At 42.9% G+C, this 27,071-nt stretch overlaps 2 protein-coding genes across 2 annotated transcripts; both read right to left on the reverse strand.

Moving 5' to 3' along the window:
- Positions 1-570: 570 nt before the first annotated feature.
- Positions 571-7,397, reverse strand: LOC143745627 (uncharacterized). The gene is made up of 4 exons (XM_077237755.1): positions 7,059-7,397; positions 6,869-6,973; positions 6,547-6,740; positions 571-842 (listed from the first exon to the last, which is right to left on the reverse strand). Exons 1-4 carry the CDS (start codon positions 7,063-7,065, stop codon positions 756-758), a joined length of 393 nt encoding a protein of 130 aa, XP_077093870.1. The 5' UTR covers positions 7,066-7,397; the 3' UTR covers positions 571-755.
- A 6,928-nt stretch (positions 7,398-14,325) lies between these two features.
- Positions 14,326-24,822, reverse strand: LOC143745625 (uncharacterized). Its single transcript, XM_077237754.1, has 5 exons — positions 24,451-24,822; positions 24,167-24,268; positions 15,191-15,423; positions 14,491-14,658; positions 14,326-14,349 (listed from the first exon to the last, which is right to left on the reverse strand). The coding sequence occupies exons 1-5, from the start codon at positions 24,518-24,520 to the stop codon at positions 14,326-14,328; spliced, it is 597 nt and encodes a 198-aa protein (XP_077093869.1). The 5' UTR covers positions 24,521-24,822.
- Between the last annotated feature and the right edge of the window lie 2,249 nt (positions 24,823-27,071).

Raw genomic sequence — 27,071 nt, forward strand, 5'->3', positions numbered from 1 at the left:
ATGGGAAAATATCTTGCCCTCTCTGGCCATGGAGATGTTTTCCGTAGTTGGCTCAAGCAATCTTCCCTCAAAAGGCTGAAAGGGAACAATGTCTGGGGCCCTAGTCACATTTGTATGTGCAACCAAACCTCTCGCAAAATCATAAATACATTTTTTAGGAAGATGTTTCCATGACAGAAGTAAACCTGCATAGTCTCGTGGGCTCTCAGCTCGAATCCGGAATTTTAGGCTGTACACAACACCACAAGGGCACATTATGGCACACCAACCACCTACATGAATACAGGAGAAAAAAAACTGATGAGCAATACAAACCATGTAGACTTGAAATGCATATTTCATATATTTACACTTTCCAAAACACTGACCTGATGCACCCCATATTTTCTGGAAAATCTTGTCGTAGCTGTGCCGTGTTTGCATTTCACTACGCAAGCGTGAAATGAGGTCCAGTTTTGATCCAACTGTGTCAAGACCACATTCCTTGCACAGTTTACGAACAACATCAACCTGATCAAAGTAGGATTAGGAAAATACATTTTGATGTGCCCCCAAACAAATTCAATTCAATTCAAATTCAATTCAAATTTATTTGTATAGCGCTTTTCACAATACACATTGTCTCAAAGCAGCTTTACAGAAAATGCATTTCGGAAATGTACATAGAAAAATACAGTTAGTTAATCATGTATTAATTTATGGCATAACATATCGCCGGCTTTGAGTCGTCTCTTCACAGGCGTCGAGTCGTCTCTTCACAGGCGTTGGGGCATCTGAAGTCTCCGTGAGAGGCTGGATACAAACTGGAGCTGACGAACGCTATTTACCTCGGGACTAGCGTCCTGAGATAACAGCAGAAAGGCAGATGGGAAATAATTAGCATAGCTGATATTCATAATGTTAATGCATTCGAACTGATTCAGCAGTAGTATTAAAGGTTAAGCATTAAGTGAATGCTTGGTTAAAGAGATGCGTCTTTAATCTAGTTTTAAACTGGGACAGCGAGTCTGAACCTCGGAAAATATCAGGAAGGCTATTCCAGAGTTTAGGAGCTAAATGTGAGAACGCCCTCCCTCCTTTAGTGGACTTAGATATCCTAGGAATGACCAGAAGCCTCGAATTTAGTGATCTTAAAGAGCGCGATGGATTCTATGGCGATAGAAGGTCCATTAAATACACAGGAGCTAAACCATTTAGGCCTTTATAGGTCAGTAGGAATACTTTGTAATTGATACGTAACTTAATAGGTAACCAGAGATGATAAAATAGGTGTTTGAGGATCATATTTTCTTGATCTAGTAAGAACTCTAGCAGCTGCATTTTGCACTAACTGTAGCTTGTTTATTGAGGATGCAGGACAACCAGCTAATAAAGCATTACGGTAATCTAGTCTCGAGGTCATGAATGCATGAACTAACTTTTCTGCATCAGAAACAGATAGCATGTTACGTAGCTTAGCAATGTTTCTAAGGTGGAAAAAGGCTGTTCTTGCAATATATGAAATATGATTTTCGAAAGTCAAGTTGCGGTCTAGTATAACACCCAGGTCTTTTACTGTAGTGGATAAAGTTGTAACAGTTCGAAATAGACCCAAACGCGAATAGCAGAACGGAGGCGGAGCGCAGGTTTAATACACGAGACATGAAAAACAGGATGGACACGTTTGAGGGAGTGTGGTAACCTGAGCCGTACAGCCGCCGGACTGATGACCTTAGTGATGGCATAAGGTCAAATGAAACGGGGGGCCAGTTTCCGAGCGGGTGCCTGAAGGGGTAAATTCCGTGTGGAAAGCCAAACTCTTTGCCCACAAACATACCTGGGAGCTTTGGAACGGCGACGATTGGCGATACGACAAGTGCGTTCCCTGGTCCGGCACAGAGCTGACCTCACCCTCCGCCAGGTGCGACGACAGCGCTGAATAAAGGCCTGGACCGAGGGGACGGTGACCTCTGGTTCCTGAGAGGGAAACAGAGGTGGCTGGTAGCCCAGACAACAAGAAAACGGGGAAAGGCCAGTGGACGACGAAGGCAGAGAATTATGAGCGTACTCCGCCCATGTCAATTGTTCACACCAGGAGGTGGGGTTATGAGCCGCCAAACAGCGGAGCATCCGACCGAGGTCCTGATTAGCGCGTTCAGCTTGCCCATTACTTTGTGGATGAAACCCTGAAGACAGACTGGCGGTAGCACCAATCTGTTTGCAGAATTCCCTCCAAAAGTTAGAGACAAACTGGGGTCCCCTGTCCGAAACAACATCAGAAGGAAGCCCGTGAATTCTAAAGACATGGTCCACAACCGCCTGCGCAGTCTCTTTAGCCGACGGAAGCTTGGGGAGTGGAACAAAGTGAACCGCTTTCGAAAACCGATCGACGACAGTGAGAATCACCGTATTGCCGCTGGAGGGGGGAAGCCCCGTAACGAAGTCCAGGGCAATATGGGACCAAGGCCGGGAGGGAATAGAGAGAGGGCGAAGCAGACCATCGGGGAGCGAATTACTGGACTTCTGCTGGGCACAGACAGAACATTACGCAACAAATCGGCGTACCTCCCGTTCCATGGCAGGCCACCAGAATCGCTGGCGGACAGCTGCCAAAGTACGACCCACCCCCGGATGAGCGACCAGTTTAGATGAAGGACCCCAACGAAGGACGGCCGGACGAGCGTACTTGGTGACAAATAGCTTCCCCTCAGGACACCCACGGGGAACGACAGTGTGAGAAAGAGCCTTTCGCACCAGCTGTTCCACCCCCCAGGTGACGGACCCAACCACACATCCCTCAGGTAGGATGCGTTAAGCGTCAGGCTTAATGTTCTTTGACCCGGGACGGTAAGAGATAGTGAAATTGAAACGCCAGAAAAAAAGAGCCCATCGAGCCTGTCTAGAGTGAAGCCTCTTGGCGGAGCGGATATACTCAAGATTACGGTGATCAGTCCAGACTATAAACGGACAGGAGGATCCCTCCAACCAATGGCGCCACTCCTCCAGGGCCAGTCGAATAGCTAGAAGCTCCCGGTTACCCACATCATAATTACATTCGGCAGACGAGAGTCGATGCGAGTAAAATGCGCATGGGTGAACCTTCTGATCAAGAGCAGAGCGCTGCGAGAGAACCGCTCCCACCCCGACGTCAGACGCGTCCACCTCAACGATAAACTGATTCTTAGGATCAGGCGAAATCAGAATGGGAGCGGATGTGAACAAACATTTAAGACGCTCAAAAGCACATTGGGCAGCCTCGGACCAGACAAAACGACACTTTGCGGATGTGAGCGCAGTCAAAGGGGCGGCAACCTGACTGAAATTTCTAATAAAACGGCGATAAAAGTTTGCAAACCCCAAAAACCGCTGAAGCACCGAGCGAGACTCAGGAACAGGCCAGTCAGTGACCGCCTGAACCTTGGAGGGGTCCATGCTTATGCCCTCCGCAGACACGACCGAACCAAGGAAAGTAACTGACTGGAGGTGAAACGCGCATTTCTCGGCCTTAACATAGAGGTGATTCTCTAATAACCGCTGTAATACGCGACGCACATGTTGGGTGTGTACCTGGAGAGATGGGGAGAAAATGAGAATATCATCCAGGTACACGAAGACGAAAATGTTGAGCATGTCTCTTAATACATCGTTTACGAGCGCTTGAAAAACGGCTGGGGCGTTTACCAGCCCGAACGGTAAAACACGATATTCAAAGTGCCCCAACGGAGTATTAAACGCCGTCTTCCACTCATCCCCCTCCTTGGTGCGCACTAGGTGGTACGCGTTGCGAAGATCTAACTTCGTGAAAATCTTTGCCCCCTGCAGGATCTCAAAGGCTGATGACATCAATGGTAAAGGATACCGGTTCTTAATGGTGATGTCATTCAGCCCACGATAATCGATGCAGGGGCGCAAAGAGCCGTCTTTCTTTTTCACGAAGAAAAATCCCGCACCGGCAGGGGAAGAGGAAGGGACGATGGTACCGGCCATAAGTGAAGTATCAAGGTACTTCTCGAGCGCCTCACGTTCAGGAGCGGATAAAGAATACAAACGCCCGCGGGGAGGAGTGGTGCCAGGGAGGAGGTCGATACTACAATCATAAGGGCGATGGGGAGGGAGAGAAGCGGCCCGGGGATCGACTGAACACCGCTCGCAGATCGAGATACTCCTCCGGAACCCCAGATACATCAATAGACTCCTCCTGAAAAACAGACAAAGAAGAAACAGAGGGAACAGCAGACACAAGACAATTGGTGTGACAAGACAAGCTCCAAGAAACAATAGAACTATCAGACCAGTTAACATGTGGATTGTGCTTAGTTAACCATGGATGTCCTAGGACAATGGGGGCCATAGGGGACTGAAAAACAAAAAAAGTAATCTTTTCTTGGTGGTTGCCAGATGTGGTGAGACTCACCAGGGCAGTAGCCAGGTGAATATTGGAAAGAACGCGACCATCCAGGGCGAGGGCTGTGGGTGTCTCCTTTAATTCATGAAGGGGCAAACCATGTTCAATAGCCCACCTCTCATCAACAAAATTTCCCTCCGCCCCGGAGTCAATAAGAGCAGAGCAGACAACAGAACTGGTACCCCAGCGAAGGATGGCTGAAATCATGGAGCGGGAACTGAAGGATGGGGATAGTGGGGTAGCGCTCGCCAATATTCCCCTAACTACTGGCGAGCTCTCTCTTTTACCGAACATGTGGCAGCAAAGTGACCAGTGCCACCACAGTAAAGGCACAACCTCTCTCGAATACGGCGCTGGCGTTCAGCAGAGGAGAGGTGTATTCTCCCTAGCTGCATATGCTCAGATTCAGGGTGAGGTTCAGGTGACACAGTCTGAGTGAGTGGGGCTCCCCGGAATCCCGTGACGTCAGAACGAGCACGTCGGTGTAGGTCGAAACGGTTGTCTAAACGGATGGCTAATTCAACCAGCTCATCCAGACTGGAGGGAAATTCTCGAGCAAAAATATCGTCCTTAAGCTCATCATTCAAGCCCTCCAGAAAGCGTGCCGTGAGCGCAGCTTCATTCCATTCGCAGGTAGCAGATAAAGTCTTAAATTCAATGGCATAATCAGCTGCGGAGCGTCTTCCTTGACGAAGCGCAGCTAACTGACGAGAGGCCTCGCGCCCGAAGACATCTCCTCTTTGAATGAGTTAAACTGGTCGCAGCAATCAGCTCCAGCCTCCCAGACAGCCGTTCCCCATTCACGGGCTCGACTAGTGAGAAGGGAAACCACATATGCAACCTTGGCGCGGTCGGAGGCATACGTGACAGGTTGAAGAGAGAATATCACTTCACACTGGGTGAGAAATGCACGGCACTCAGTAGGCTCACCAGAGTAGCAGGGAGGATTGTTAATATGAGGCTCAGAGGTGTGTCACGACCCAGAAGAGAACTGGTCTTGACGCAGGTGATGAAGCTGACCAGTAAGATCCGACACCTGGGCAACGAGTGAATCCACGGCGTGCTTGGCGGCGGCTAATTCATCGGAATGTCTACCCAGCAATGCTCCCTGCAGTTCAACGGCTGAGCGGTAGTATCGTAGTATCGTTCGCTGGGTCCGTCATGGTCGGTTTATTCTGTAACAGTTCGAAATAGACCCAAACGCGAAAGCAGGTTAAAGATTTATTGAAAAGAAAGAAGATAAATGCAACATAGGCTGTCTGCCGATCACAGGTAGTCTTGATGAACGCAGAACAGGTAAACGATCTCCAGACAGAAACCAGGCAGGATGATGGATGCAGGAAGGCAGTCAGGGAGAACTCACAGGAATAGGCAAGCGCAGAGTCCACCAGGCAGTTACCGCAGCACAGAGAATCAGACTTGACACAGGATAGCCGGGGCAGAAACTCATCTGACATATGCGTACACACAGGACAGGAAACAGTAGCAATACTCAAGCGTCAGTAACAGACATGAACAAACAATAAACCGACAAGAGGGAAAGAGAACATGAGGTCTAAATAGCCAGAAAATCAGGGCAAGGGGAAACAGGTGTGAGAAGAGCAGGAGAAAACGCTGATTGAGAATGGGTTCAGCTGTGCGAGAGCACACGTAAGAGAGAGAGAGAGAAACAAGCAGAGGAATAAAACTAGACTCCTGACAAAAGTAACAGGACATCCTTCTAAATTAAAGTTGTATTGTAAGGGATTTTGTAGGTAGTTTTTTGGGCCAATAAGTAGTACCTCCGTTTTACCTGAATTTAATAGCAGGAAATTACACGTCATCCAGCATTTTATATCATTTAGACACTCTGTCAATTAAGATAAGTAAGTTTTTACATCTGGTCGTGATGAGATATATAATTGAGTGTCATCAGCATAACAGTGGAAATTAATTCCATGTTTTCTTATAATATTACCAAGTGGCAGCATGTATATTGAGAATAGCAGAGGGCCTAACACCGATCCTTGCGGCACTCCATAGTCTACTGACGTTATCTTTGATTTTTCCCCATTTAAACAGACAAAATGGTAACGGTCTGATAAGTACGATCTAAACCAGCTTATGCATGTGAAACTAAACAAAAACATATAATAAAAATACATTATTCAAAACAAATATACCTTTTGGTTCATGAGCTCCTCCATCAGTCTATCTTCTGTAACATGGTAGACTTGGGACTCTTCAGACACCTTAGCAGTCTTAATCTTTTCAAATTCTGTGTTGAGCACCTCATTGGAGGACCTTGTTTTGTGCCCAATCCAAGGAGCCCAGAAATGGTAGGAGGGCAGTACCTTGAATGGATTCTGATTATTACCTTTGGACACACAAGGTTAGTATAAATAAATATTTCAGTTTTGTTTTTTAAAAAGCTTGTCATTTGAATTGAAAAAAATTAAAATTAGAACTAAATACAAAGAAATATGGGATTGAATCCACAATTACTTGACACAAATCCCCGTCCAATCATCTCCAGGGACACTGCTTTCCAAAACGCCTCAATGTTTACCCTTCCTTTGAAATCCTTCGGTGTCTCTTCAATGTCACTCACTATAACAAACACAATGAAATATTAAAAAAAAGTGCACTGAATGGTTTAGATATTTGTCAAATATGTCATATTTGCAAAAGTTACCAGCCATGGAAAAAACTCCTCTTTCCTGGTAAGCACTGTTCCATCGTCATCTCCAGTGAGTGATGTCTCAGCCTCTTTCCTCGTAAGCGCTGTTCCATCGTCATCTCCAGTGAGTGATGTCTCAGCCTCTTTCCTGGTAAGCACTGTTCCACCGTCATCTCCAGTGAGTGATGTCTCAGCCTCTTTCCTCGTAAGCGCTGTTCCATCGTCATCTCCAGTGAGTGATGTCTCAGCCTCTTTCCTGGTAAGCGCTGTCAGGGTATATCCTGGTAGTAATGTTTGGAGCTCTTTGCCAGGTGCTATACAATGGCTTTTACTTAAATGATTGAATAACCTATTCTTATGGGAAAAAAAAGATTTACAAACACAATGAAAGTGAGCCTGTGCCTTGCAACCAAGGCTGCACTTGTACATGCAATAGCCTGTGGAAACAGACACAAAAAAACATTAACTACCACTGCATGAAAAGTGGGATTTTCGTCCCCGTAAACGGCCGGAAATCTCCATTATTTTCGTCAGTTAACGACAATTTACAGCATGTGAACGTCGCGTTCGTCTGAACCACATATTGACGGAAACGAACCATGACGTATGTGGAGAGCTCGAGGGAGGTGCAAATGGCTACAATTAGCATATGAATAGCAGCACGCGCGCCTTTCCAGAGAATGGCTTGAATTTCCTCTCAGTATTGGTTGAACCACTACATTTAAACAAGAAAAATCACTCGTGATTGGTTGGCAGCTCTGTTACTATTGGTCACCCTGCCTCATTATAAATTTAAACCCCAAAATTATAATAATAATTATATATATAAATTATTTATATACATATATATATATATATATATATATATATATAAATTATTTATATTTAATTATAATTATTTATATATAAATAAATATATTCATATCATATGCTATCATGTTGTATATATATATTGTTATACTATGGACAACATTATTATTATTACCATCAAGGACGAATGAATTTGAGGAAAATTAATTGCCAGGGACATGCTGTTTATTCAAAGAAAAAGCTTTATTTTTACAAACACACAAACTATACAAACATATGAGATCTGCCCACACAACAAATTGGAAGCTCACAAGAAGCCCAAAATCCTACAGCACCATGAAGTGTCTGTTTCAGCTTCGGAGCTGTAGGTAATTCTTTCCGAATTTGGTCCATTTTGCAGACGTCTGTGGTGCGTTGCCCTGTATTTTAGCATCGCCTCTGATCTAAACTGCAGTGTGGCACAGAGTTCTGTGAGCTCCTGGCAGCGAAAAGATGGAGGTCGCACATTCCATCCAGACACCCCGCCAACGATGCCATCTTCCACATCCGACATTAGGTCTATGGAAGCGCGTTTTGAGGAACCCATCCTTGACCCTCTAGCAGAACTACGGCCCATCGTAAAGCAGTTTATAGTTGTTAATGTTGTGTCAAAAGGTTCTGCATTCAAACATGTTATTGCGCAAGTTTCCTGGCTTCATCCCCACCCGGACAGATATTTTTATGGAAAGCCAATAGAAGTTTGGAGCTTGCAGGGAACAGACACGTCATACCCAGCATCATTTCTGCCTGTTGAGCGCATTGCTGGGAGATGTGTGGTTAACACATCCACTGTGCATTTAAGCAAGACCAAAGAAAAGGTCACTGTAGTCATGCCACTATGCACAGTGGTTGAGCTCTAGGAGACTGTGATGTTGTTTGCGTGGAATGCACATTTTACCTTTGTGGCAAAGCCTGAATAAAATTAATTGTTGAAATAAATTGTTTTGTGTATCTTTTTTACACAATATTGGCCATTGCTAATGACATGCAGTAATTAATCTAGCATACTTTCATTAAATATATACATTTAAAATGTAGGCAAGGCAAGTTAATTTATATAGCACATTTCATACACAATGGTAATTCAAAGTGCTTTACATAGAAGAAATTAAAATAATCAAAAGAAATCAGAATAATTAAAACAATTTAGAATAATAAAATAAAATACAGTAAATAATTAAAACAGTTTAGAATACAATACAGTAACAGTCGGACGAACAGTGGCACAGTGCTCATCCAGTAAATGCACAGCTAAACAGAAGTGTTTTGAGTCTGGATTTGAATGTGACTACTGTAGGAGCACATCTGATCTCTTCTGGAAGCTGTTCCAGCATAGTAGCTAAAGCAGACTCGCCAAGCTTAGAGTGAAGCCTCTGTGTTTCAAGCTGATGTGATCCTAATGATCTGAGTGATCTGTTGGGTTTATATGCAGTGAGCATATCTGCAATGTATTGAGGTCCTGGGCCATTTAGTGATTTATACACCAGTAATAATACTTTAAAATCAATCCTAAATGTAAGAGTCTATAATTACGCTATACTGAGCCTGATCTATTTCTACCAGAGATTTTCTTAGGCCACGTCCACACGAAGCCGGTGCGTTCCCTATCCGATTATTTTTTTTCCTCGTTCTAAAAAAAAACTCCGTAAACACGGCGTCGTCTCAAGAAATATCTGCGTCCACACGAAACCACTGAAACCGACTGAAAACGGTGCAGTATATATGCCAGACCAGTATGGGGCGCTGTAATTGTGCCACAGAGATACACTATACACGGAGAAGAAGACTTTGAGCATGCGCCGACACGTGATGTGATGACATCATCGTTTCACCAAATATACGGATTGGCTGTACACACGAAACCGCAAGGGTGTCGTTTTCAGATTTATCCACTTTGGGACCCGATTTCAAAAAATAGCGGTTTCACTCTCCCAAAATGCCGTATCCGTGTGGACGAAACGCCAATACGATAAAAAATGTATATGTATACAGCGAAACGCGTCTTCGTGTGGACGGGCCCTTAGAATTAAGTTATACCTTTTAGAAAAATGTCACCTGGGGTAAAACTCCCCCTGCTACCCTCATTTGCATTTGTATAGCTCACAGCATTTTCATTTACATGTTAAAGCCTCCCCTAGAATTAGGAGGAGGGGGGTCATGGGGGGACAACTGCCAAGCAAGGCCCACATCAATTTCCGACAATTCACGGCAGTTTTGGGTGTTGCCTGCAAATTGCCATGTGCAGTCGTAAACCTGAACTTCCACGACAATCTACAGTGACACTTACTGACGAAAATCCCACTTTTCATGCAGTGTACAGATTCAAACATTATACAAATGGTGTGTCATATTGAGAAAATTTACCCACCTTTGTATTTTACAGATCTCGCAAGGTGAGCCTTTAAATGAATGATTACACGGTATCGGTCTGTGGGTTTAACATTTTTTGAATTGCACAGCGGGCAGTGATACCGGCTGCAGCACTCTGTGCATTTCTGTATTGGTGGTAGCTCCGTCCCTTTACACACACTAATGTGATTTGCCTAAAAGAAGAGGGAAGTATTAATAGATTGTTTACGTAATAAGTATAGTGACACATATGAAATACCAGTAGTACCTTATAATTCATAAGAGTTTACAAAAATCCAATAACTTTCCCAAAAAAAAGAAGGAATTGAACAATGTAGGTGAAAAGTTGTGTGTGGTAGATGGACTGTAAAAAATAGTGAGGTAAGAAAAACCAAAAAAAACTTAACATTCTCCTATACAAAATATGTAAAATGGTAAATGGACTGCATTTAGGCTATATAGCGCTTTCAACAGACCCATGGCCACCAAAGCGCTTTAAACATCATCATAAACATATTAAACATCAGGCATTTACACGGGCATAGGGAAAAGTACTACTTCAACAAAAAACAAAAAAACATAGCTAGCTAACAAACTCTCGTGTGCATAGACAACCTAGCATTTTAGACTATTCTCTGCCAAGACTGTTCTATGAGATCTCGTTAACTGGGTACAATCTTCACACATCCAAGTGAAAAAAACGCATTTACAATATTAAATCATACCACTCAAAGAACGATTTAATTGGAAAATCTATTGTAGCAACCTAGCTCTAGAATTGAGGCACACCAGAGTTCACTAATACCTTTAAAAAACACGACACAGTACCTTGAAAACAAGACGATTCTTTTTAACTAGCTAGTTTGTGCATTTGAATTCCGACATGACCTATAAATCATCGACAGTTTATTATTTTTTTCTTACCGCTGACATCTGCATGACGCGTCAAATTTGAAAAGTGAATGACGATATGGAAATTACGTCATTTTGAAAAGTGAATGACGATATGGAAACTACGTCAAATTTGAAAAGTGAATGACGATATGGAAATTACGTCAATTTGAAAAGTGAATGACGATACGGAAATGACGTCTGCTGTCCATCCACTGGTGTCCATCCACTGGTGTCTAGCAAGAAGTGAGTCTGCGGGGCTACAGCTAGATGCCTCTCATGTAGCCTGCAAGACAGTCAAATGGATAGTGGATACTAGACAATAGACAAAGTGATGTGATGGTTGGGGCAGCGAGAGACTCATGCTGAAAAGTCCATTTCTCCCCTACCCTTCTGTGTGACATTGAGTTGCTGGTTTGCCCTGGGGACAAAGGACCTCCTCAATGTTGAACATGACAGAAGCCTTCTACTGCAAATGATCCTCGGTTTGTTAAATGATTAACTCCAGCTCCATGCCAAACACAGAGCCAGCTTTCCTTCCCAGCCTGTCCCAGCGGCCCTCTTCGTAATGCTGCCTCCCCCGCACACCACAGCATAAACAAGGACTCTGGCCATGTTTAATCTTGCTCAGAGTCACTACTGGTATGGTATTCTTCAGAATCACTATCAAAGTTAATTTCTGTTTCAGTCAGGACTTGAACATAACAGTTCTTTGCATGCTTTGCCAGGCTGTTGCTTGCTTGTTCTTCATCGTCAAGCTCCGTAGACCTTGGATACCATCTTGAAGCAGGCCCCACGTCTCACCTTACATGTTAAAACATGTTGAGCCTTTATTAATTAGAAACTTTCAGAAATATTGTAATGTATGCCAAGTATAACCAATACATACCTGATGTCATCATGATTAGAAAGCTGGGATGACATCTGCTTCAGGGTGTCTGCACGGGTGCAAAGAAACTTCCAATGCTTGTTCATCTCTGCAATAAGAATCCTCTTCTCCTCCTCAAGTCTCCTTACTGCCATCACTATGTCGAACGCCTTCCTCTTTGTCCTTAGATCTACAGAGTCTGGATTACATTGATGAAACATAAGTCGGCTGTATTTAAGATCAGTATTTAAAGATTTTCTGGGGTTACAATCGAGGCATGACAGATTTTGTGCCACTATGTGACTATTTCACATAGTCAACACAATTGTGTACATACCACCGTGTGTAAGCTGCCATGCCCAAATAATCTGGTCAGATAGAATGGTGTCCAAGGTCAGTTTTTCTGCATTAGGAACCAAGGTGTAATACATTTCCACTACAGAATTTACATTTATTTTTCCTCCCTGATCTTTCGCCGGATCCGGGCGCGTCCTATGCATCCGTCACTATCTTTATAAAGACGCTGGGACCTCCTCTTACCACTTGCCACCAGCTCCTCAATTCGGCTGGCAACAGCAGCAACATCAGCATCATTTGGGGATGTTGTTGCTGAGAGGAAGAAATGAAGAGATAAGAAATATGATTCTTGATTCCATGAAAAAATATTATTTCTGGTGTATGAGCAAAATAAAGCCTCAACAATCTTTTCATATTTCTCTGTAACTGAGGCTACACTTGTAGCTAAGGTTGAGTATAGTTAGGTTAGTTAGGTTCTTTATTGTCCACATCTTTTCCACACGTCATCAGCAATCAGAGTATGTGCTCTTTGACTACGATTACAATGAGCCTCTTTGGAATTGCAGCCAAGCTTAGTCAGAAGTGATACATCAAGCACCATATCAAACAGTATAAAACATTATATTCTACCTTCTGGCCACTCATTATATCAATGATCCAGCTCTCCAGTTGATTGTCTGTGATGTCCATTTCCGTTTTCACGGCCTCCAGGTTATGCAACTGGCATTGCAGGGCTATTGTGGCCTTCAAACACAAATGACAATGAGGCTACAACTTTGACTATTGTTGATATGGATTGTAAAGTACCTTCACTATTAGAAAACCACATACAACACTGATTAAATATACAGTATATTCATATATATATGTGGACTATCAATATATGTGGTGTGAACTTTTAATATTTTATATCAAGACACTGAAAAATACAATTGACAGTACACATGCAACCATCCGTATATTTAATTGTATTGAAGAATATCTGGGCAAGTCTTCCCTATATTTTTAATATATGCCACTTTATTTTACAATATCGCTATGCATGTTGCATAAGGGAAAACTGGAGTCTTTACCTTCCGATATCGGCGGGCAAGGGTGGAAGCCAAGTTGTCAAACTTTTGTTGGTTTCAGCGCAAGGCCATGACCGTCAGCATGTCTATGTGTCTTGCAAATAAAATAGGATGATGGTATTGTAATCGATCCATCCATTTGTGTTGAATATTCTGAGCTTTATATTTTCAGAATCAAAGTGGCTCACCATTGTCATCAGGATCAAAATGTACTGTTTACCTTACCTGCTTTTGACATGTGCTTTGCGGTAACAGCAATCCTCGAGAGGAAGGCGTTGCACTGCTCCACCTCTTCCCCAAGAGTCGAACCAGCCCCCTCCTGATATGCTCCACTCCATTTTACCTTTAAAAAAGACAAGAAAAAACAAAACCTAAGTGGCAACAACCTTATGCTGTTTTTTTTAGGGAAAGAAAATGTCATGGACAATCATTTTTTCTTGCCTCACATTTGAAATCATGAGCTTTGGCATGAAAAACAGAGAGAAATGGCCTCATGGTGAGGAGATCCTGAAGCTCAGGGCATTTCTCTGTCACTCTCCGGAGGTAAGGCCAGTACTTGCATGCCAGATCCATAGCGAAAAATGTCACTGGCTTACAGGCCATTTGCTTTTGGAAGTACAGGGGGTAGGCAAAAATCTCCACCCTGAACATATTGAGGGCACGAAGGAGAACCCCATGACCACATACAGCGAGTTCCAGACCCTCCTCGTCTGTTTTTCCTGAGGACTTCTGAGACGTTTCACGTGCCGCTGACCACTGCCCTCCACAGACACCTCTTCCAGAGACCTAAAACATGGAAGATAGTTAACAGTCCAAACTTGTTCGAACAAAGTCCTCTCTAGGACGTGGTGTTTTATAGGTAAATATAGTGAAGTTGTGCAAGTTTACATGACTGGTTGAGGTATGGACATAATCCACGAGTCTTGCGACATCATCATCATTCGCGATGAACACGCCATCAAAAATGGCTTGTTCCTCCGATCTAAATAAGAGAGATCCATATCACACTGTCGTTTTTTGAGAAAATTAAAGGCTTTTAAGTGCGCCTTTAGTGCGGAAAATACGGTAACTTTAAATATTCATTTAAAAATTCATATGATGCACACACAGGATTTGTAAGTACCTTGAATCTGTAGTGCTTGAGGTTTCCATCAATGGATACTGCAAGCATGTCTGGGCTGCACGCTGGGCAGTCAAAGTGGTCCTCCTGGCATAATTTGTCCAATTCGAATCGGACAGCCTCCCACTCTAAGAAGCTTTTGCGGAAGCTGTCTGCTGTGATGTTTCCGCTCTATTTCAAAGAAGAGAAATGCTCTAAATGGATACATTTCTTGATGTTTGTACTAATTTCGTAACCACTCTTTAGAATACATATCAAAGGAAATAAACAATGAGTAAACTTCACTCACACACTATACACTGGTGTATTTGGGAGAACTGGCCATTAAACATGCAGGATATACAGGATACAAAGAGGGCTACAACAGCTTCCATATTGTTTAGAAGTAAGCCTGTGCAATGTTTGGCCCATTAATCCAAGGGAACACTTCTGGGATCAGGAAATGATATTGGGGAGAAGATGTCAAAGTCTGTAGCCAATGGAGTTGAAGTTGAGATCTTCAGAATGACCTGTTTTTTCAGAAATGTCTCAGTGCAAACTGCATGACTGATGAGAGAACATGAGTTTATGGTTGTTTACAAAGGGTCTAAATTTAACACAACTTTTTTCCTAAACAGTGCAAATGTTCATGTGTACTATCATTATCATCATGCCCTCATAATATTATTTCTTGAGTTACGCAATTATTACCACAAATACTTACAAGGCCAAAGCCAACAGTGCGTTGATCCAGCATTCTAAGAAATGCTTGGCTAGACATCCCTGGAGCTGGCATCTTCAGCTCTTCAAAAGAAAAAAGGATATCTGTCACATACACAGTTGAATAGTGAGAAGTGGCAGACCAGTAGTCATTACGGATCAGGTCATCCACTCCAGGACTCCAAGTGGCTTTACATGCCTTGCATCTAATCTGAGGCAATCTGAGATCATATTGCCCTGGAAAAAGAAGGAAATATATACTCAAAGTTAATTCTGACAGACGCAAACTGTGTCATTCTGACAACTGATATGGGAACCTTTGACTAAGCATGGATCAGGAGGACAATAATACAAACATTTTGTAAGGCACTATATTGGAAGTCACACATTTGTCAGGCAAATTAACTATCCCCATTCAAACAAAGCTTAATTGTTTTCCTCCACATAGGTGGGCCCAGCCAATCTAATCAACATACAACCTATTGACACCTCTGGATTTCCAGCCATGATAAAGAGCATTTTTGGCACAAAGTAACATGTATGAATGTAACATTCATGAGTCGTATATGTGCTTAATTCCCTTACAAAAATTAACCATGTATTTTTTTTGTAGAAACTATGTGTTTTTTTGTAGTAACCATGGTTTAACTATGGTTTTTGTAGTAAAATCATAGCAACTACAAATGAACCATGGTTTTAGTAATAAAGCAATTTTTTTTAAATTCACTCTCAGAAAAAAAAAGGTACACGATGGTAGAAATAGTCTTCCTCAAAGAACAGTTTTGTACCTTTTCAATAATAGTGCCTACTCGGTTTCTATCGTAACCTCAGTTCCCTGAGAGTAGGGAACGAGTATTGCGTAGCTATTCGCAGTGGGGAAACTCCTTTTCCTCGATTTACTGAAGCCTATAAATGTAAAACACATTTTGCAGCTGCACAGCGAGTGTCTGGCTCACTCGTTGGCTGTGCTGCGGTAACTGCACATCCAAGGGGCGAGGCCTTAACCTATATTAGTCCCCCGAAAAGTGCCATTATAGCAGGTTTAAATGACTGAAGCGACAACTTGCCAGATTACTATAGTGCGGCTGGCGACGCAATACTCATTCCCTACTCTCAGGGAACTAAGGTTACGGTAGTAACCGAGTAGCAAACTTTATAAATGTGGAAGGCGAGGACCAGCCGGCCGCATCACAAATATCCTGAATGGGAAAATCAGAGGACCAAGCCCAAGACATGGCCATGCCTCTAGTTAGGGCTGTATTCAAGACCACCTTTGTCGAGTCCAAGACAAGTCCAAGACCAGGACTAGTCGAGTCCAAGTCAAGACCGAGTCCAAAGAGCTTCGAGTCCAAGACAAGACCGAGTCCAAAAAGGTTTGAGTCCGAGTCAAGACCGAGTCCAGGACAGGAAATAAATGTCTTATGCATGACATTATCAAGACAATCATTTTGGGTTATTATTTGTTGATCTAAAAGCAAAAACAGTGTCACAACACCCAGGTTTTTTAAGTATAGACATTCCCCTTGATATCATATAATCTTCTAATCTAAAGAAAAAGAATGATGACCTAACCCTACATATTTTCTATTCTTATTTTGCAAATCCAAATTGGCGGAGAGCAATGTCGAAACGGAGATCACCACTCCTGACAATTTGAGAAGCGATGTGTGGAAGGTGTTTGGATTTCAAACCATAAATGGGAAAATCACAAATAAAGAAGTGGCAATCTGCAGAATATGCAAAGTACAAATGAAATATCACTCTACAACTAGCAACCTGAGGTCACACCTGACAACGTTACACCCTGACAGGCGATCAGTGCTTTCCATCACCACTGACAACGCGGCTAATTATATCAATGCTGTCGAGAGGCACCTGCAGGCCGTCAATGTCCCGTGCATGGCACACACCATTAACCTGGCTGTGAGTATAAGGCTGGCAGTGCGAGCTATAGAAACTCCAATCAGCAGACTGAAGGCCACAGCAATGCATTTTAACAAATCCACTACCGACAGCTACTTTTGGAATCCAAGCAGAAGCTGCTTGGTCTTAAGCCTGCGAAGCTAATTAACGACTGCGCTACCCGATGGAACAGCACTTACGACATGGTGTGTCGGGCAACCGAGCAACAAGCTTCGGTAGCAGCGGTCATCATGGAGAAGAAACTTGGTCATCTCGAGTTGACTACCAGCGAGCGGACCCTTATGGAGCAGGTGAGTAACAAAAATGATGTAGGCCTACGTACTGTGTGTATGCATAACCAGGTGATATTGATTGACCAATTAATAGGCTAGATGTTTCATTAATAATACCCTACAGAAGAGGGAATAGCAGCATATGCATAACTGCGTTACGTTGAGCTGCTAGCCATAAAGTTATTCTAATTATGTTTGTGTGTATTTTCGTAGGTGAGAGCAGTGCTTAAGCCATTCAAAGTGGCCACTGAGGCGTTATCCACCGACCAATTTCCAACAGCATCAGCTGTTCTCCCCCTGAAGTATGTACTTTTGTCACATCTTCAGCCATCCACCGGTGATCCGGCAGCACTCAATGAAATGAAAACGAAGATAAAGACGGACCCCTACAATCGATACAGTCGAGACAAAGATGCCTTCAAGCTGCTTAATACGGCTAGCTACCTTGACCCGCGTTTCCATCAGCTAATTCATTTGGAACGAGACCAACGGCAGGAGGTACGACAGAAAATAAAAGGTGAGATAAGTCAGCTGCCAGTGTTTGCGGAGCGAGCAGCCTTGGCTACGGGGATAACGCGCCAGGAGAAAATAGCTCTCAGTGCTATGGGGGACCTTATTGGTGATGTTTACCGCCAAGGAGCAGACGCATCAGAAAGTCCCTTAGATATAGGAGCCGTGCTAGAGCAAGAAATATTGATCTACGAAAGTGAGACCCCACTACCCCCCGATACCAACCCATTATCATGGTGGAAGACGTCACAGTCAAATTACCCCTCCAGTGGTTTAACCTCAATTTTATGAAGCGATGCAAGTGCTTTGTTTTGGGCAAAAACCCCAAACATAATTTACCTCTATATTCACAAAATAATATTATCTGCACATTCACAGAACAACTTCCGGTCTTGAGTCAACACAATACGCATGCGTTGTAGTGCTCCCCCTACTGGGAATCTATGATTCCTAAATAAAGTGCTAAATTGTTTTTTTTTTTGCAAAAACAAACAAAGCACCCGCATCGCTTCATAAAATTGGTTAAACCACTGGAGTCACATGGATTACTTCAATGATGTCTTTCCTATTGTTTTGTGCCTTGAATGTGTTAGTTGCATTGCTCCCAATGGAGGGACTAAAAGCACTCAGAATTCCATTAAAAATATCTTATTTTGTGTTACGAAGGTGAACCGAAGTGGGAGAGGGAGTGCGCAGTGATTGGCTGGTGTGAGAGCCAGGCAGATCTATAACCAATTCAAATTGAATTTGAATCTAAAATCTTGTTCCGTGTTGTTAATATATTTTGACATCCACACAGAATTGTCTATCCCATGCACAGATCTTAAGCATTACATTTAATGACTTTGGACAACTTGTGAATGGCAAAAATATAATTTCTAATTATCATCTTCTTTAATACAGACAAGAGAGAGTGTGTAACCATCAGCTGTTTGCCAGGTAAATAGTGAAGTCATAGTGACTTATCACAGTAGAAAACCTTTTTTTTTTATGTTCCTGCAAGTTTATGTCAGATTAGTGACAACTAATTGGCATCAATTCACATGTACTTGTTTTGCAGAGAAGAGTTATTTCCGTTTAGGGCAGCAAAAATACTGCTCGACCAACCTAAATCTGGGTGCGTCTGTTTTACCTCTGTTTTAATTTAATGTTACTTTAGATGAGTGTATGTGGGAAACCGACATGGCCAATCCAAAGCTATTTGGTTAGGAATAAAGTTGGTTAATTTATATCTGTAATAGTGGCCATAGATCTGCCTGAAGCAAACGTTACTTTAAATTAAGTGTATACAAATTCAAGGGGGCTATATAAAAGTATTTTTGATTGTGTAAAGGTGAATTCGACCGTCTAAGATATTAGCCAATTACCTCTGTTTGGTGACCGAAACTGGCGAGATTGCGATCATGAGATCGGAAGACGCGAGGACCTCTGAGTGACATAGCTTCCTAATCTTAGCGGGTAAAACATAATTAAAGAGTTAAAAAAGAATAATCAAACATTCGCTCACTTTTAATGATGCCCAGATATCATTAAAACCTTTTTCATTAATGGAGTCAGATGATTAACGAGTTAATACATATGAGGAAATGTATTCCATTTAATCTTCTTGTGTTGCGTAAAAGGAAAGACCGTAACGCGCAGAGACCTTCACCTGTATTATTGGAAGACCGCCATTGGACCGATAGTCGGGCTTTCACATGGCTACTCGATGTGCAACTGACCAATAACAGTTGAGTATTCCAGCAAGCCGTGTGTTAATGTGGTGTGTATTCTTCTCACTTTAGGTCCTGCGTCCATTTGGGCTGAAAGACCGAACCAAACCAAAGCCGGACTGTAACCTACTGGCCTACATGACAGACTCAAACTGACACCTACTGGCATGGATGCTGCATCACCTAGAATTTAAAGTGTGGAGGTGACTCCATGTCTCCATCTCTTGTGAGTGGATATCATTTAAAACATTCTTAAAAGAACTGCTCATTTCTTCTGAATTTATAGTATTTATTGTTCTTGTTAAGTAATATTGTTGTAATCCTGTTAATGTATGTACAGTATAAATTGCAAACATGCTTGTGTTGGGCAAGTGTTTACAGGTTATATACATTTTAGAGGTGTCACGATATGGGTTTGTGTCCTGTCATGTTCTTTGGTTCCCTGTCTTGTTCATTAGTTTTCCCAGGTGTTTCTGATTTTCCCACGCCCCCTTGTTATCCTGTTAGCTCGTTTGTCCCTGATTATTTAAGCCCTGTGTTCCTGCCCTGTCTTGGTGAGTTGTTGAATGTATGATAGATGTTAACGTTGGTTATTTCTGTATCCTTGAGTCCTGTTTCTGAGTCTTTGAATCCTGTTCCTGTCTAAGTTTGTTAATAAAGCCACACTGCGTCTGGATCCAGCCTCATCGCTATTTCTAAAGCACTACGTTACAGAACAACTCACCACGAAATGGATCCAGCAGTTGTCAGCAACCGGGCTCTGGGAGAATACCTGTCGACGCTATTGCAAGAGGGCCAGTCCGTCCAAAGGTACGCGAAGGATTTTCTGTCCATTTGCCATCTGGGAGCGCTAGATGAGATCCAGCTCATGGACCTGTTTTGGAACGGGCTGGATTATAAGATCGCTCGATGGATGCCGAGGGATTTTACTGAATGGACTCTTGACCGGTATATTGCTCAGGCTTGCTCCTTGGATGATCTCTTCTCGATTACGGGCTTGTTCTACTCGACACCTGCCGGGCTCTCGTCGCCTCTCGTAAGCCCAACCGAGGCCGCGCTTCACGTGATCCTCGACGAGCATGCATTTCACGTGAGCCCCGACGAGCATGCATTTCACGTGAGCCCCGACGAGCATGCATTTCACGTGAGCCCCGACGAGCCCGCACTTCTCGTCTGCCCCGCCGAGCCTGCGCCTCATGTGAGCCCTGCCGAATCCAGTGAGTCAAGTGCCGCCGAGTCAAGTGCCGCCGAGTCAAGTGCCGCCGAGTCAAGTGCCGCCGAGCCAGGTGCCGCCGAGCCAGGTGCCGCCGAGCCAAGTGAGTCAAGTGCCGCCGAGCCAAGTGAGTCAAGTGCCGCCGAGCCAAGTGAGTCAAGTGCCGCCGAGCTAAGTGCCACCGAGTCAAGTGAGTCAAGTCCCGAGTCAAGTGAGTCAAGTCCCGAGTCAAGTGAGTCAAGTCCCGAGTCAAGTGAGTCAAGTCCCGAGTCAAGTGAATCAAGTGCCGAGTCAAGTGAGTCAACTGCCGAGTCAAGTGCCGCCGAATCAAGTGAGTCAAGTGCCGCCGAGTCAAGTGAGTCGAGTGCCGCCGAGTCAAGTGAGTCAAGTGCCGCCGAGTCAAGTGAGTCGAGTGCCGCCGAGTCAAGTGAGTCGAGTGCCGCCGAGTCAAGTGAGTCGAGTTCCAAGTCAAGTGAGTCGAGTTCCAAGTCAAGTGAGTCGAGTTCCAAGTCAAGTGAGTCGAGTTCCAAGTCAAGTGAGTCGAGTTCCAAGTCAAGTGAGTCGAGTTCCAAGTCAAGTGAGTCGAGTTCCAAGTCAAGTGAGTCGAGTTCCAAGTCAAGTGAGTCGAGTTCCAAGTCAAGTGAATCCAACCAAGTGAAAGTTTCAAGCCCAGTGAAGCGCCGTCGCAGGAGGAGGAGGACTCGTTTTGCTCGCCAGGCTCCGGAGGGCGTTCCCAGATGCCTCGCCCTGCCGGCCCCGCCTCTGCGCCTCGCCCTGCCGGCCCCGCCTCTGCGCCTCGCCCTTCCTGCGCCCTTCAAGCTCCGGGAGGGCTTTCCTGAACCCGTGGATTTCCTCAAGTATTTTTTGGGGGGGGCCCAAGGGTCCGGTGAGGAGACCATGAGGGCTGCGCCGCCATGGTCGTCTGCAGGGGCTTCACCTCCATGGCCGCCATCACGTCCTGCTCCGCCCTGGCCTTCGCCTCGTCCGAACTGGGCCCTCATTAAATTATGGAATAATTGTTAAAAAATAAATAAAATAGGCATATTTGTGGAAAAAATATCTAATATTTGAGTTACATAAAAGCTTTTTATTTGTTTTCTTCCTAATTGTCCTTGAAATAGTGGTCAAGAACCCCCCCACCCCCAAAACAAAAATGGTTTGGCCACTGATCAAAATTTGATGTTGTCATTTGATTTGAAGTTCAATAGGATAACGTTACGCTCAAAATGTCCGGTCAGCACAAGTCCGGTGCTCAGAAAAGAAAAGAAAGGAGAAGAAGAGAAGAAGAAAATAGAGGCCTTTGAGATGTCCTAAACAAATATTTTAAAAAAGGTGGTGACTGTGAAGTTGGAACTAACGTTAGTAAAGTCAACGTAGAGCAAGGTAAGAAACAGCGCAGCCAACGTTTTTGAGTGTTGTCGAAGACCCGGTACTTCGGTACCAAGTCGGTACTATTTTTTTTTTAAACGTCACGCCACAGTACCAGGTTTTCTCAAACCCGGTACTTGATGCGCGTGCATGCCCGAAGCGCGTGCAGTTGCGTCCTCTTCATAAAAGTGCTGAGACATTGAGACCGGCGGTGCTGCTGATGTGGTAGCTGTAAATCCACTTGTTGATAAGAAAGGAGGAAAGAGCCACATATGGAAATATTTTGGATATTAGCTCATAATAGCGACGCGGCGCGCTCGTTTTGACAGGCGCGCCTAAGTTCATTGTTGCATAGCAACGACAGACGCCACGGGAGAGCACGCGCTCGTGGAAAGGAGAAAGCGGTGCGAACTGCGCTCTACATGATGACGAGGAAGTATTAGCAAAGAATTAATTGATTTCCAGCCCTTGCATTAGCTTTACTACTAGATATATAGCTACAGTTAGTGCAAAATGCAGCTGCTAGAGTTCTTACTAGATCAAGAAAATATGATCATATAACACCTATTTTATCATCTCTACACTGGTTACCTATTAAGTTACGTATCAATTACAAAGTATTCCTACTGACCTATAAAGCCCTAAAGGGTTTAGCTCCTGTGTATTTAACAGACCTTCTATCGCCATACAATCCATCGCGCTCTTTAAGATCACTAAATTCGAGGCTTCTGGTCATTCCTAGGATATCTAAGTCCACTAAAGGAGGGAGGGCGTTCTCGCATTTAGCTCCTAAACTCTGGAATAGCCTTCCTGATATTGTACGAGACTCAGACTCGCTGTCCCAGTTTAAAACTAGATTAAAGACGCATCTCTTTAACCTTTGATACTACTGCTGAATCAGTTCGAATGCATTAACATTATGAACATCAGCTATGCTAATTATTTCCCATCTGCCTTTCTGCTGTTATCTCGGGACGCTAGTCCCGAGGTAAATAGCGTTCGTCAGCTCCAGTTTGTATCCGGCCTCTCACGGAGACTTCAGATGCCCCAACGCCTGTGAAGAGACGACTCGACGCCTGTGAAGAGACGACTCAAAGCCGGCGATATGTTATGCCATAAATTAATACTTGATTAACTAACTGTATTTTTCTATGTACATTTCCGAAATGCAATTTCTGTAAAGCTGCTTTGAGACAATGTGTATTGTGAAAAGCGCTATACAAATAAATTTGAATTGAATTGAATTGAATATTTATGGAGATGAGAAATAAAAAGCCGGCTGAAATGCGTCACTGTCATCATCGGTGAACAGATAATGGGCCGGATCCGAGTCTATTTTTGCTGCACTGCTCATGCTTAATTAAAAGTGAAAGCACACTTTTGATGGACAAAAAATAAATATGATTTCACACAAAAAGTGCCCAAAATGCACAGATTTTGCATGTCTGTGTTTTAACAAGAACTGTAGTAGGCTATGTCAGAAAAGAAAATGAAGTCATTTATAGAAAATGTACCCATTTAAACGTGTTTTTATTATTCAGTTTGGGTAAAAGTATATGGTGTTTTATAAAAATAAAAATAAATCGTGGGGGGTGGGGGTCCATCTAAGATTATCTTGTCCCGGGCCCAGGCAAGACTGTCAGCTGGCCTGGTTGTAACTAAATGGCTTAAATGTAATTCAAGATAATTTAGTAAAACTGCAGTTTTACTATAGTATTACTACAATATAACTGTAGTAAAACCATGGTACCAAAACCATGGTTTTTAAGAGCCATTGTTCGCACCAAAATACCATGGTTACTACAGTCGTAGTTAACTACAGTTTTACTATAGTAAAACCATGGTTGATTTTCATAAGGGTTGTGACAGAAAGTGAGAGGGAGTATATACGAGGTGTGATCAGCAAATAGCTGTGGGTGAAATTCTGCAGCCACTTCTACAGAAGTGACCCCCACCCCACCCCACCCATAAGTTCTTCTTACCATTCATTGTAACCACAACTATGGACTGTCCTGCGATGACACTGGACGATCCTCGTAGACAACCGCATATTGTCTCTGGCATCTCCAAATGTACAAGACGCTCTTGAAAAAAACAAAAAAACACATGGACGAGAATTAAAGAATAACATTTATTTACTGGAACTATTTTTAAACCAGATGTACTTGATGGCTTCATCAACCTATCAGAAGACAGTATTTAGTTTTTCAGGTGATAACTGGAATTAACAAGTCTGAGAATGAGACTTTCAAAAACTACAGCTTACCACACTGGGTTAGAACCCTCTCCACAATACGAGTTGTGGCAGGCAACGGATGAAAAAATGCACGTGTCATTCAATCCCTGTTGTGGAACACTTGACCTCGGTGGACCCTGACATCACACTGGCCACAGAAGAATGGGTGTGGTCGGCAGTCACAACAACGGATAACGGCTGGACCGTTTCCACACTGTTGGCAGATCCGAGTTGCCGCATGTTGTCGAGCCACCATGGTGTTGACCAGTCGGGGTCTCTCTTTCTCCCATCACCCTGATATGAGGCTCTTTCGGGTCGACCAGTCTGTTGAGGCTTGAAGTGCCGTTTCATCCTCATGTATGTCCTCACCCAGTGAGCGTTTAAGCTCTTGAAGGAATGACTCTGTTGAAACAATGCACAATATTTAAATAACAGTAGTTTATTATAACAAAAGAGAATGGCATTAACAATGGTCATTTTATAATAAATGAACATACTGTTTCGAACCAGTGCAGTCAAAATAAAGAACACACCTGCAGTAACAGAAGGAAAGTCACTGGTCACTTACTCACTGGTTTCCGGAGCCCTGACATGAGAGACACCAGTCTTCCAACTCTGGCTGTGACTGGGACCTGCTGTATCAAAAAAGCTGTTGCTTTTTACACTCAATGACACAAACTTTACATGTTGCTAGGCACAGGTGTGTAATAATAACCTCAGATTTGTTCTAATTCAGACCCATAACCTTGTGATCATATTATATACCATTCCAAGATGTAAAGCTAGATCTGGAGATAAAGTCTACATTTTAATTAACATGAATTTAAAAAAATCTGACCTGCTTGTTTTCGGGATGATCTGGACCTGCCGTAAATAATGTTTCCATCACTGTCCCTCTTAAAGGATTAGTTCACCTCAAAATGATTTTTTTTAATAATTCACCCCCTTCCAATGCCATCCAAGATATCCATGTCTTTCTTTCCTCATTGGAAGAGAAAACAAGTTTTTTGAGGAAAACATTTCTGGATTTTTCTTCGAATAATGGACTTCAATGGCAACCAGAGTGTTGAAGTCCAAATCAATACAGTTTCAAAGGTCTTTGAAGTGCTTCAACACATGCTGTGCACGATCGCAGCTGAGGAAGAGAGTCTTATCTAGCGAAACGATAGGTCATTTAAAAAAAAAATATATATATACAGTGTATATATATATATATATATATATATATATATATATATATATATATACATATACACATACATACTTTTTAAGTACAATTGTTCAGACTGAGCTGATCTGCAACGTGCCGGGAACTACGTTATCACGTTGAATCACTCCGTAATTTTTTGGTCATACACATAAGAGTAGAGTAGCCTACATCGTTCAAAACTGTATCGTCCGTAACAGGGAGGTCTTCTGCATCGGCACTGTACTGCCGGCACCAGTAAGTTTCGCATTCTACCCGCTCGTGTCGGCAATCCGACTGAAATATCCAGCTCCAGATTGCCAGTACTGCCGGCACCAGTAAGTTGAGGAAGCTCAGGAGGAACTATTGTTGTTACTATTGTATTGTTGAACTTTTATTGTTAACATAATTATTTTTGTTGATATCATTATTGAAATAAATGGTTCACATAATCACATTTACGTTGTGTTCCTTATTAGTGTTTTATTCCACGTGTATGTTAAATAAATTTGGACGACCAACATTCCATCAGTGGAACTAATGTTACTAACCTACTGTTACCTTACATGATAATAGATAACAAAAATGGTCATGCCTACATATTTTTATTCTTATTTTGCAAATCCAAATTGCATTACAATGTTCGGACTGAACATTCAACATAAATAGAAACGAGGAGTAATTCAATAATGATTTCGGCAACAAACTAGATTTTTTTTTCTGTGAAATGAATTTCAAACTCTGGCGGCACCCAGCCTTGTAGACGGTAGAGTGCTTTCTCTGAATCTGATAGGCGGATACCTCCTCAGCGTTGTTCTGGATTAGTGCGAGTGGCTTGCGGAGCTGTGCAATGTGGTGCATTGTGGGAGTTGTGGTTTTCAGTACAAATGCGCCCTAAAGTTACTTTCTGTCTTTACTCGGTCAAAAAGGCACCAAATTCGAAAATGTTATTATATTTCGACTACATACATGACCCACTTTCAATAAAGATGAATGTTCCCACGGGTGAAATGCTCCTTTAAACAGGACACGCATTAGCTGAATAAACGTTAGCCAATACAAACATATTTCTAGAAAATAGTTGACAATTAATAGACAGGAGTCCTGTCACATAACCAATAATAGCAAAACGAATCACTTATTCTAAAAAGAATATCAAGTATAAGTTTAGATGAATCTGAAATATGGGGCTGTGTTAACAGTACAACGTCTGTCTTTTAACGAATTTTAAAAACACGGATGGATAATACACAATGCTTTCTGACATTTTGACAGAAAAAAAATTTAAACTTAGCCCGTCAATTTACAATTATCTTCTCTCTTCTCTCTCTGTGCGCGCGGTCTGTGTTTGTGAGAGAGCTCGCGCAGCACTGATACGGTACTTTTTAATCCATAAGTAACTAATGCGCTAGTTTTCATACAAAATAATTATGTAACATAATTAGGTACTTTAGTTATTATTAAC

This window comes from Siphateles boraxobius, unplaced genomic scaffold (assembly GCF_051911475.1).
Source record: "Siphateles boraxobius isolate OS27281-9 unplaced genomic scaffold, OSU_SipBor_1 208, whole genome shotgun sequence".
Taxonomy (NCBI): domain Eukaryota; kingdom Metazoa; phylum Chordata; class Actinopteri; order Cypriniformes; family Leuciscidae; genus Siphateles; species Siphateles boraxobius.

What these genes read in the sequence shown, in the direction of transcription:
- LOC143745627 (XM_077237755.1), bottom strand. An exon ending in TGGACGGGGATTTGTGTCAA is followed by an intron (nt 6,741 to 6,868) that starts GTAATTGTGGAT and finishes GTGTGTCCAAAG; the next exon opens with GTAATAATCAGAATCCATTC. An exon ending in AGGAGCTCATGAACCAAAAG is followed by an intron (nt 843 to 6,546) that starts GTATATTTGTTT and finishes CTGTTATCTCAG; the next exon opens with GACGCTAGTCCCGAGGTAAA.
- LOC143745625 (XM_077237754.1), bottom strand. Translation starts at nt 24,520, where the DNA reads ATGACACGTGCATTTTTTCATCCGTTGCCTGCCACAACTCGTATTGTG. An exon ending in GAGGGTTCTAACCCAGTGTG is followed by an intron (nt 24,269 to 24,450) that starts GTAAGCTGTAGT and finishes GTTTTTTTCAAG; the next exon opens with AGCGTCTTGTACATTTGGAG. An exon ending in GCACTGTTGGCTTTGGCCTT is followed by an intron (nt 14,659 to 15,190) that starts GTAAGTATTTGT and finishes TCTTTGAAATAG; the next exon opens with AGCGGAAACATCACAGCAGA.